The following is an 11644-nucleotide window of genomic DNA, read 5'->3' as shown; positions in this document are numbered from 1 at the left end:
AGCCAAATAAAAATGGAATTATATCTTCAAAGTACTGAGTCGAAATGATTGTGTAACCCAGCAAAATTCATTTAATGAAATACTATATTCTGCTGTAATAATTAATGAACCATAGCTACATTGCTGAACATAGATGAATTTCACAAACATAATGTGTGAAAAAAATTGGTTACAGAAGGAAGCTGCACTATGATTCCATTTATATAAGATTCAGAAGCACGCAAGACTAAAGCAATGGGTCAAATAAGCCTTAACTGTTACTGTATAATTTGTACTTTGTAATATCTGGTCCCTGCATGGTTCATTAAGCTTCAGGCTAACAGAAAATTAAACATTAACTATGTGGCAGGAAAAAAATATGCGAACTCAAAACCTTTAGAATCCATCTACAAACTTTTAGTAAATATCCGTGTAGGAAGTTAGAAAGATCATCTTAGGCTACCTTTAAAATGCCATCGGTAAATCAGACTTTATCCTAAATTCCGGTCCTTCCTCAGGCCACCTGAGCATGAAGTACTGTCACCTACCCGCATTAACTTGCTGCAACACTGGTCCAAGCGGGTTGTGTCCGCTGCATGCCTAGACCACCGCAGCGATCTGTCTGGACAGTGTCCCTGGAGACGCCTGAGCGACATGTTCAGGGCACAGATCTCGGCTCTGGTGTTTGGCGTCGGGGGCTTTGGTGCTCTCGTCGCTGCCACGGCGTCCAATGAGTGGAAAGTAACTACCCGAGCATCCTCGGTGATAACGGCCACTTGGGTTTACCAGGGTCTGTGGATGAACTGCGCAGGTAACGCGTTGGGTTCTTTCCATTGCCGACCGCACTTTACTATCTTCAAAGTAGAAGGTAAATATAATAGCTTTGTTTGGGGTGGAAGTAAAATGTCACTTTTCCCCTCACTGTGCTGAAGTGTCCGTATACAGTTGGCTGTTAACTGAGTACTTAATCCAAGTGCTAAGATTTGCCTAGGAGGGACGGGGTGTATGAATGCTGGCTGAAAGAATTAAATCATGTCTTTTACATGGCAAATAACTGCATGGATCTTTTAGAAATACCTAATGCGAATAATCGACTCCAAAGGGCAGAAGTGACTGGCTTGTTCTAAAACAGGTTTTGATTTGCCTTGTGTCATGGAGGACACCATATATATACATATGGTAAACACACGCCGTCAGTAGATCATACGTTATACTGTTTTGTTTTTTTGGCCTCACCGCGCGGCATGCGGGATCTTAGTTTCCTGACCAGGGATGGAACCCATGCCCCCTGCAGTGGAAGCACAGAGTCTTAACCACTGGACCGCCAGGGAAGTCCTGATCATATGTTATCCTAAGTCCCTGTACTTCCTCAGGCCATTCTAGCATGAAATCCATACACATACGTGTGTATATTCATATGTATATTCACAGTGATAGAAACATATGAGAAGATGGATAGTGTTGAGAGATGTAGGGGTTTTTAGAGGGGTTTCCATATTTTTTTAAAAATCATGTTTAGTGATAATACAGCAGAGCAAGAAAGTTTTAAAAAGTAGTTAAGAGAAATAAAATGCCCATGAACTTTTTGTTAGTAGGTTTTATCAAAAATATGTATGTAGACAAGCTTTCAATGTTAGGCATATTAGAAACTATTAGAAACTGTGCATTTTAAAAAGGGAAAAAATGTAAGGGCATTTTCAGTATAATCTATAAGAATATCAAATCACTATATTGTACACCTGAAACCAATATAATATTTAAATCAACTATACTTCAAAAAAAGGCATTTTCATACCACAGGATACCTCCAGGGCAACAATTATTTGCTATTTGCTTGTATGTCATTATAAGAATCACTACCTGCCCCTGCTTTCTGCCTATTTGATTATGTCTACAAATCAGCCGCAGGTTGTGGGTTATTATATTAAAAATTGCCCTGGTATTTTATAATATATAGACTTTTCACAATAAAATGTCAACACTGTACCTTGGCCCCAATAAAGAAAATGAAATCAAATTTTAACTAGGAAGTTACTAAAGCATAATATTTTATGGGATTTTGTGTCAAGTATTCACGTCATTAGTCCACAGTGCGTGCCAAAGGATGAAGAGAGGATATTTAGTTAAATCCAGGAGAGTCTAATGACAATCAAGGGAAGTGTTCAAGCTTGGACACCTCAGTTAGGCCTCCAAACAACATGGACTTTCCTGAGCACCCATTAGAGGAATCAATGCTAGTCTCTCTTCAGTCCCAGCTACTAAACTTACTTTGGGATATTTCAAAATTGTTCCTTCTACTACGGAAGGTTTCCCTAGGTGCAGGGAAAACTGTAAAAGGAGAAGAATATTATGGGGACACGGTTGTCATTCCACAGACCTCTTGGCCCATTCCCACCTTGAGGCAGCAGGTAGAAGTTATGTCATGTGGCTAAGTGTACTTTTTTGTTCTCTACTGGGTTCATTCTATAAATATATATATATATTTATATATATTTATATATATGTATGGTGTTATTACCCTTCATTCTCTATTCCTTAATGAAACCGAGTTATTGTGAAAAATAGGCGTTCAACCTTAGCTCCAAAGTGGGCTAATTAATGAACAGTGTTGATAGTGGTCCAAATAACCTTCCACCTTAAAACTTTATCCTCTTGATTTTGTTTCTCAATAGTAAAAATAACGTATTCTATGTCTGCTGTGTACCCTGCACACGAGAGGTAATTTGGAAAACCTTGTCCACTGACAATGCTTCAATTAGAATTTGTAAAATTCATTTAACATAATCTTTCTACTTCCTTTGTCCTGAATCAAAATCTTTATCAAAAATACAGCTTACTACAGAAATCTATATTCAACATCAGGAACACTGATTTATATTTCCAAGAAAATGGACACTCACCAATTTGGATGTCTTCATTCACACGGAGTCATTGCTGACGATGCTGGTTGCTTTTCCTTTATTCTTATTTGAAAACACAACAGTGGGGTGTTGGGAAGCTTTCTATGCCAATAGGCTCTCAATCATCACAATAATTCCAAATTGAGAAAAAAACTCAGAAGCCAAAGAGGAATGAAAATGGTTATAGTGTGTTTTAAAATAATAAATTGATTTAAGCCTACATTCTCAATTTGAGACAAATCTTCTTAGACTTAGGCCACATTAAGCCTCCTCTAAGAAAGAAAAACAGAAAATCTTTTTAAACTGCTAGATTGTTTTTTTCCTTGCTGGTTACATAACTTCACTGTCAAAGTCATACCTTCTTGTTGCTAACTAACACTCTTAGATGACCCAGTATAGCTACAGTTTTTTAGGAACTCATTTACACTAGTAGTGACTACAACCTTAAAAGATTTGATGTAAGCCAGCATCTCTTTGGACAAGGGGCATTTCCAGTTGTGAAAAACACAGGCCCCCTTCAACTATAGTTCTGTGGAATCAATTTCAGGACAACACCATAGGGACACTTGTAATTCAATCCTCATCGTGGACTGAAAACTTCTTGACTCAATTTCAAAAGCAATTCACTGTCTTTAGATGCAATATCCACTCTAGGCTGTGTCTCTTGTTTTGTTGTGTTTTGTTTTTCTCTCTTCTCAATGTTAGTAGAGAGTTTTAACTGTGAAAGCAAAGCATCTCTCACAGGGAGAGCAGCAGTAATTTCTGATGGGGAAGGCTGGATCCAGAAGTCATTGCTCCAAGGAGAGAGTAAAGCTGAATCATGGTCGCCTTGAGGGCAGGGACCTGGTCTGTGATGTTCTCCTCGTGCTCCAGGCACACAGTGGGCTCTGGACACATATTTGCAAAATGACTGAATGAACAAAATAATGAGGAGATAGATAGTTTGTGATGAGGGCAAAATTGTATTCCTGGACGAAGGCTGGCGTGATTTAGGATGGATACTCAGGCAACGAAAAGGAAGATGACTGGATTGCAATTCAGCAGATGGAGCTTCAAGATCTGACTTTTTTATTAACTAGTCTTAAGACCTTGACTTTGGTAATGAAACTCTCTGTGCCTCATTCATAACTTTCTTCCTCCGTATATTGAAAGAGCTGGATGCCAGGAGTCCCTTAAAGCCTGTTTCAACTTGAAGTTCACTCAAGAGCTTTACAATCCTTCACCACTTCGCCATAGAAGTTCACTGAAGAATGATGACTGTAATAGGCTCCTCTAACATTATTTCTCCTGAGAATTGTCCTTCTTTTTCTCCACTTATCTATTATCTTGCTGGCTTCCTGGATCCTGACAGTATAGAATCTTATCTGCATCTGAGTGGAGATAGGTCTGAATGATCTCAAACGACCATATGACACTAGTAAAGGTTCAGGGTTTCAGTGGAATGAAGGTAAATACTACTCTGGAAGCTGGTGGTCACAGGATGCTGGCTGCCTATAGAAGTATGGACCTCTCCTCACCTGCCTATCCTTCACCTCTCTCCCCATCCCCTTAACAGCCAGGCCATAAAGATAGGGGAAAGGAAAGGCATTTGCTAAAGAAAAGAGGTTTCTGTGGATGTTTATTCTCACATAGGGAACAGGTGGGAATCATCTGATGTCATAACTTTAGATTTCTTCCTAGTTGAAATGTGTGCCTTAGTCTATGACTAAATAACAGTAGTAAATTTAAATTTCAAACAACAGTAATAATAAATGAAAACTAATTACAGCCTCAGTGAGGGAAAATTGACTTGAATAATTAAGATGTTTCAAAAATATTTTCAAAATAACACATTTGATAGATCTCCGCAGCCTTAGAAGGCATTTACCTTTAATCTCAAGATGGGTGTCCATTTGCTAAAATTCTGATTGCTTCCTGAGACTTAATTTTGTTAAATAAACCTAAGGTTAATTTTAATTCAGATTTATTTTCTTGTTGTGTTCCAAATGCATGTAAAGTTATCTAAAAGCATGTAGAAAAACTCAAGTTCTGTCTTTGGCAGTTCTCACCCCAAAAGAAGTGTGAGAAACATTCAGTGTGTTCTTATCCCAACAAAAAAATGGCATAGTTTTATGTTTACTGACACAATCAATGACCCAAGGTAGGTGAATTGTATTTTCGCAGTAGACTCTGGACAGGAGGAGCCACCAGAAAATTGTCTCTGTGCCAAGAGAACTGGACCCACATGCTGAAACATGCCCACACCTTGTGGCGGTGAGGATGGTGCCAGAGCCAAGGCAGCCCACAAGTGGACTTGGTCCTAAGTCAGTCTGCTGCAGGGTGTTCAGAGGTCTTCAGGACAGCCTGTGTCCATCAATAGCTCCTCTCTTAGAGGCCAGGACCTTATCTTACTTATCCTGCTATCCTCAACACCCACCATTATGGCTGGCTCCTAGCAGGCTCTCAATAAAGGTTTGTGGATTGAACAAATCAAAGAAGAAATCATTCACTGAGTTAAATCAGAGCATTTAATAGATGCATAGGGACTCTCCTCTCATGTCACCAAGCTCTGGCAAAGGGAGAAGCCCTAGGGAAGCTTAGTTGAAGAGCCATGAGCGTTTTTTATGATGAGATTCAAGAAGCACTTTTCAAAGTGCTTCAAGTGCACTTTTCAAGAACAATTTAGAGCCTTGCTTCTTGAAGTGTAGTCCTCAGACCAGCAGCGTCTATATCACTTGGGAGCTTGCTAAACATGCAGATTCTCAGGCCCCACCACAGACCCAGAGAATCAGAATCTGCACTTTAACAACATCTCCAGGTGTCCCCCATGCACATACAAGGGTGAGAAATTCTGCTTAGCGTCTGAATCTTTGAGTCTAGACTTTGAGTCTGATGGACTCACCATTTACTAACTAAGGGGTCTTAATCTCCCTGTGCTTCAGTTTTCTTACTTGTTAAATGGCGATGAAACGAGATAACATAGGCGAGACGCACACCATAAAGGGTAGCAATCATTCCTATGAATACAGATTTCAATGCCTGCAGAGCTCACATCTCAGTGGTAGGAAGGTGACCGTTACGTCTGCTCCATCCATTTGTTTCCAGCCAGGACTGCAGTAGCTGCTTCCTGGAATCCAAAACCTGATAGAAGGATGTCTCTGATCCCTTGTTGCATGTCTTATGTCATATTTATAGCAAAGCGAAGGCTATTGTGCTCATTAGACTACAGTTTATGTTTATCCTACAGGTTAGGATTTACTGTACCTTATAAGGCAAGACCACACCGCATCTAGAAGTCAGGTTCTCACCACAGACGTGGGCCTCTTCATTTTGTCAATCATATGTTGCATCTGCTGGAGATGAGGAGAAAAGGCCCATTTCGGGCTCCATGGTGGGAGATAGAGCTTCACCAGAACTAAGGTGTGTTTGTATGCTGGGCAGTCAAAAACGGACAAAGTTTACTCAAATATTCCTGGCCCTAAGAACTGGGAAAAATTCTGTGACAGACAGTTTAATATATTGATTTGAATCATATTTGCATTTTACAAAGTGCTTTCACATATATTATCATATTTATCCAAAAGATGGTATAATCCCCATTTTACAGACAAAGTAACTGAGACTCAGAGGAGAACGTATTTATAACTTTGTATGGTGGTCTATAGAACTTTTGGGGAAATGTTCAGCGTTCTGTACTAGCCCAAAACCTGTGTTTAAGTCCTAGCTCTGCCATTAATTTCTTGTGTGCCCTTGGATAAGTCACTTACATTCACTTTGTTTCCCTTTCTTATCTATAAGATGATGATGACGTCTAGTTCCATACTTCAAGTTTGTGGGAAGATCAAGGGAAAGAATCCTATGAAATAGACTAGTATGTGTTTTTAAATGTACCTGGACTTTGTTTTAATCAGGGATGGTAAGACACACAGACATGAAACGCTGTCATGAAGGAAGAAATTTTTACACTCACAAATCCCTAGAAGTAGGAGGCCTGGTTCCCCACACAGGACCCTGCTGGGAAGCACCAGAGTCGGTCAGAAGGCAGAAGGAGTGAGAGGAAAGCACCGGCGAGAGGCTTTACTGAGTTGTCTGGTACCCGGCCCTGGGTTGATTAAGGTGGAGGAATGTTGGTTTGATGTGAGAAAGCTTGACAAAGGACGTCACTGGGGTGTGTGCTTTGGATTTTCTGATTTGTCTCTGAAAGCTGCACTTGTGTGTCATTTCTAAGAATCTGCTGGCCCCGGGAGGGCAGTCTTCCCCTCCGCTCACCTGCCACACCCGAGGCCCTAGATGCCAGAGCATGGAGAATGCAGAAAATAAGAAAAGGCAGAGAGCGCAGTACGAATACGAGATCCTCTGGTGGTGTTTGCGTAGGGAGGTCAGGAAGGCTATCCCACCTCCCCTTTATGGCTTCTCATGCTTATCTGATTGTCAGTATTTGTCTTCTCGTGGTGAATATTTTGTGCAGAAAAGGCTCAGGCGTGTTTCTCACCGGGTCCACTGCTCCTCTCTCGCTCGTCGCCCGTCTGACCACACGTGCGGCAAGCTGGCGCTCCTGAGTCTCCTCTGCTCGATTCCCTTACAGACTAACTCGCATCCTCAAGGGGATGAGCTCAAAGGACACCTGAGCAAAGAGCATACTGGGATTGGTAGTTTTAAAACTTCCTGCCGCTGTGCGTTTTTAAGTAATTCCAGAGCACTTCAGAAAGCAGTATTGCTCTTAGACAAAGCCAGGATAACTGATCTGAATTTCAGGAGAAAATTAAGAATTTTTAAATTCTTTAATTCTTTCTTAAGAAAATTAAGATTTGATCTACAATTAAGCTTTGGCCAGATTTTTGTACGCATTACAGGAAAAACTGATGATCAAAAATTGACAATTTGGCAAATGGCTATGACACCATATTACGACTACAGAAGGAACCCTGTAAGTAGTTAATTCACTTATTCATTAATGAGTTCCTTTCATCAAAGCATTCATTAGATTCCCGGCACAGAATATAGGTTCTGGGGGCTCAGTGAGGAAAGGACAGGGGCCTATCTCTGTGGATATGCTACTTAGAGGGAGATGATCATTTAGCAAACGATTAGCCCAGAACGATAAGTGCTATCTGGGGTTAAGTTCAGGGCATAGGCAGACTTCCCAGAAAAGCCAGTGCTTGAACTGTCTTGAAAGATGGGTAGAAGTTCACCCAGGAGAAAGAAAGGGAGGGCATTTCAGGTCACGGGACTCATCCTGCTCTACAACTTATTAACTGCGTGACTCCAGGCAAAATGCTTAACATATGAACTCCCCCATCTGTAAAATGGGAGTAATATTATCTACTTCAGAGGGTGGTGGTGAGGATGAAGTGAGTTAATTTGTGTAGAGCATTCAGAGCAGGGCCTGGCACATAAGAGCAGACCTCAAAGCAGGAAGGAGCCAAGCGCCTCAGGGACCAGCGAGCACATTGGAAATGCTGACACGTGGATGTGCAGGAGGAGGTTAAGATGGGGCACAGGTGCACATAGAGGGGAACTTGCAAAGGGACCTGAAAGCTCTATGAGGGGATTTCGACTTTGTCTTAGAGGAGCCAGAAAGCCGTTGAAACATTTTGAGCAGAGAATACCTGATGGGACTTGCATTTCAGAAAGATCCTGCAGTATTTCACGTGAGAACCTGAGCCTCATGTGAGGGCAACAGTGGGAACAGACAAGGAAGGTACTTAGAGGCAGAACTGATAAGACGGAGTAACTCGGTGACTCGTGAGGGATGAAAGGGTCACGGGTGCTCCAAGGTTCCTGCCCAGAGACTTGTGGGCAGTGGAAGGGGAAGCTGGCTGCAGAGCAGGTCCCAACCTAAGTTCCATCCCTTCTCCCAGGACAGTATTTTCCAATACATACCAAGATCTCAAGCAGTCAGATTCTCGACTTAATGTTTGGCTTTAAAAATCAATTGGATAGAATGAAAGAGAATAGTTTGACTGAATTTAATTTTTTTTAAACTGTGCTTTTTAGATGTTTAATAAAAAACAACAGGAAAAGGTAGCAGCCATAAAGATGAATGCAATCTGAAGTGCCATTAATAGCATAAGAACATCTGAATTAGGAGGGTAACACCTCCCTGCTCCCCATATTCTGTAGTCAAATTGCATGGTGCTGGTTTTGGGCACCATATCTTAAGGAACGTGAATATAAACCACATTCACTGATATGAGAGGAGGGCAACTAGGAAGATGGGAGGTCTTGAAATAAATGCACATGGGCAATTGTTCCACCTGGAAAAAAGGAAAAGAATATGGTGGGTAAGGGTGTGAGAGGGATGGAGGAATGGGAAGAAGATGAGTAGGACCACTGGGTAGATGTTACTAGGGAATCAGATTTAGGGGCTCTCTGAAGAAGAAATTCCTATCAGAGTTGCCCAACAATGGAATGGGCTGTCCCACAAAGAACTGACTAGAAGTATCTAGAGGAGGCTGATGATCCTCTGCTAAAAAGGTGGTAGAAATAATTCCTGCATTGGCCGGGAAGACAGACTGAGTAATCTCTAAAGTCATATCCAGTTTGAGATCTGAGATTCTGTGAATATATAAAAAGAAAAAGAAATCTTTAAACATCAGCATTCCTGATTTGCATATTGACTTAAATATTTTTGGACAGCTCATGGGCTCCGTGCTGGTTGCTTGGGAACAAGGCAATAAAAAGACCGGTCTCTGCCCTGGAGATGTTCATAACCTAGAAGTTAAAGTAGTAAAAGTCATAATACACATGTTATCTTAATGTTACTATATTGAAATCAATATATTAATGTATGTTAGAATCAATGTAGTAAATATGCAATTCTCTATCTTGAACGGATATTTTAGAAGGTCCTAAGCAAACCCAAGGGGTGTGCCCCTTAACCCTTGCCAGGGAAGGAATGACTGCTTCTAAATCCAGGCATAGAGCTAAGTGCTGCTGGGCTGGGGGGAATACGAGAGGACAAATCCTGCCTTTAACTGGATATCTTTGGATCAATATTTTTCATTTATACAAACCAAATATAGCCCATGTATAATAAGCAGACCAGTCACCCTACTGGGAGACAGATTTTCTCCAGAACACAAAATGTGACTTTTGGCAAGGTGGGCAGGGGAAACAGAAGACTATTTTCTCCCTGTCTGACTACAGCAGATGCTCTCATTTACGCCCAACCAGCAAACCTCCAGCCAGTCGTGTCTGGGGATTTCAGCCTGCTCTGTAGGACTCCCCACGAAGCTGATTCTCTGTTGCAGGGGTCAGGACCCTTCCCCGGCCCTGTGCCCTGGCTCTGTGCTCTTCCTGCTTTGCTCAGCCTCCTAGTTCCTGGAGATCAGCTGATGCCCACTCTTCTGCTGAAACCTGGACCTCAGACTCTCACTTTGCTCTGCCGGCTATGTCTGGGTTCCAGGCAGTACACCTGTCTTATGACTGTCCTACCGGCTAATTCCAGCCTGCCTGGCCATTCAGTGCTGACCCAATGCCTGCTCTCACCTCTGAGCTCCAGACCTGGCTGCTCTGCCCTCTGGCTCACCCATTTCCTCTGCCCTGAGTTCTGCTTCCTCACCAGAACAAGCTCTTCTCCCACCCTGTGCCTTGGGAAGGACTGTTCTGCAAGCTGTGAGAACTGGGGGGGATGGGGGAGGGCGAGGGAAGGAGTGACGCAGGAATCACATCCACAGCCCAACTGATAAAGGGAATGCAGTTGGTGGTGGTCTGGGTCGGGGATGGAGCCACAAAGAGGAGCCCGCAGACGCTATGAGAGAATTATCTGGAATCCATTTATATCATCTGGGAAAAGACCCACGTTATCCTACTGACTCCTTCTATCCCAGATTCAAGTCAGTACTGGGAGGGTTTGGAGCCTGAGAGACCTTAGCGCCCTCTCCAGGGAACTTCCTGTTCCAGCTGCAGCGCCTACGCTGTCCTGTAATGGGGTCAGCAGGTTCTAAGGGAGCAGTACCCCAGCCTCTGCTTTGCAGGGTTCTTTCTGCTCTGCTTCCTGCTCCTTCGTTATCCCTGCTGGGAGTGCTGGGGGTGAGGGTGGGGTGTGCCTTTGGCCAAGGTGGTGAGCCATGCAGCTTGTGCTCCAATTACACTAGAATCATAAAACAGATTCACACCTGAGTGTTCACACCATGTGGGCACACGCATGTACACAGACACAGCTGGTTCTACAGCTAATTACACGTCCATACAGACTCTCACCATGCAGACGCCTCTACACATCACACCCACACATGCAACTCACCACGTAGACATCTCCCACATATCCCACACCATAGTCATCAGAGTCAAAAGACAGACTTAGAGACCAAGATTATCACAGACAGGAATGTGGACCCACTGAACAGAAACAGTTGAAGATCCCTGCTCCTCACACCATAGCAGGAAATAATTCACAGGGATCGGGGGTCAGCACAGAAAATTTAGCTCCCTGCCTCATCCTCAAGTGCCTCTCACAGGCCTATGGAGCGCCTAGAAATAACGTTTCATCACACTGTCATCTTCATCTACCAGGTCCTACTTTAAATCATCTGACCTCCTTCCAGGCCTTCCAGCTTCCTAAGTATTCCCTTGGGTGAAACTTGGTGTCTGGCACACTGTAAATACTCCATAAAGATCAGTTTCCTTCTTTCTTCCCTCTAGAGCACAGACCTTGAAACCTGACTTTCAACAGTTTCCCTACCTGTAAAATGAGCATGATAATAATATCTCCCTTATGAAAATGATTAAATAAGCTAATAAATGAGTTTGCTATTATTGTGGTTGTTTTCTCCAACCCAAAT

General features: G+C 42.5%; 1 protein-coding gene across 1 annotated transcript in view; it reads left to right on the top strand.

Annotated features, from left to right (window-relative positions):
* The first annotated feature begins 421 nt into the window (after positions 1-421).
* The window catches only part of CLDN10 (claudin 10), a 108469-nt gene continuing 97246 nt past the window's right edge, over positions 422-11644 (top strand). Inside the window, exon 1 of the mRNA XM_061171213.1 lies at positions 422-847. Coding sequence (XP_061027196.1) covers positions 634-847 — 214 coding nt within the window. The 5' untranslated portion in view covers positions 422-633. The remainder of the gene's footprint in view (positions 848-11644) is intronic.

Source organism: Eubalaena glacialis, chromosome 16, assembly GCF_028564815.1.
Source record: "Eubalaena glacialis isolate mEubGla1 chromosome 16, mEubGla1.1.hap2.+ XY, whole genome shotgun sequence".
Taxonomy (NCBI): domain Eukaryota; kingdom Metazoa; phylum Chordata; class Mammalia; order Artiodactyla; family Balaenidae; genus Eubalaena; species Eubalaena glacialis.
Note: the sequence above shows the minus strand (reverse complement) of the source record. Positions and strands in the feature narration are given on the sequence as shown.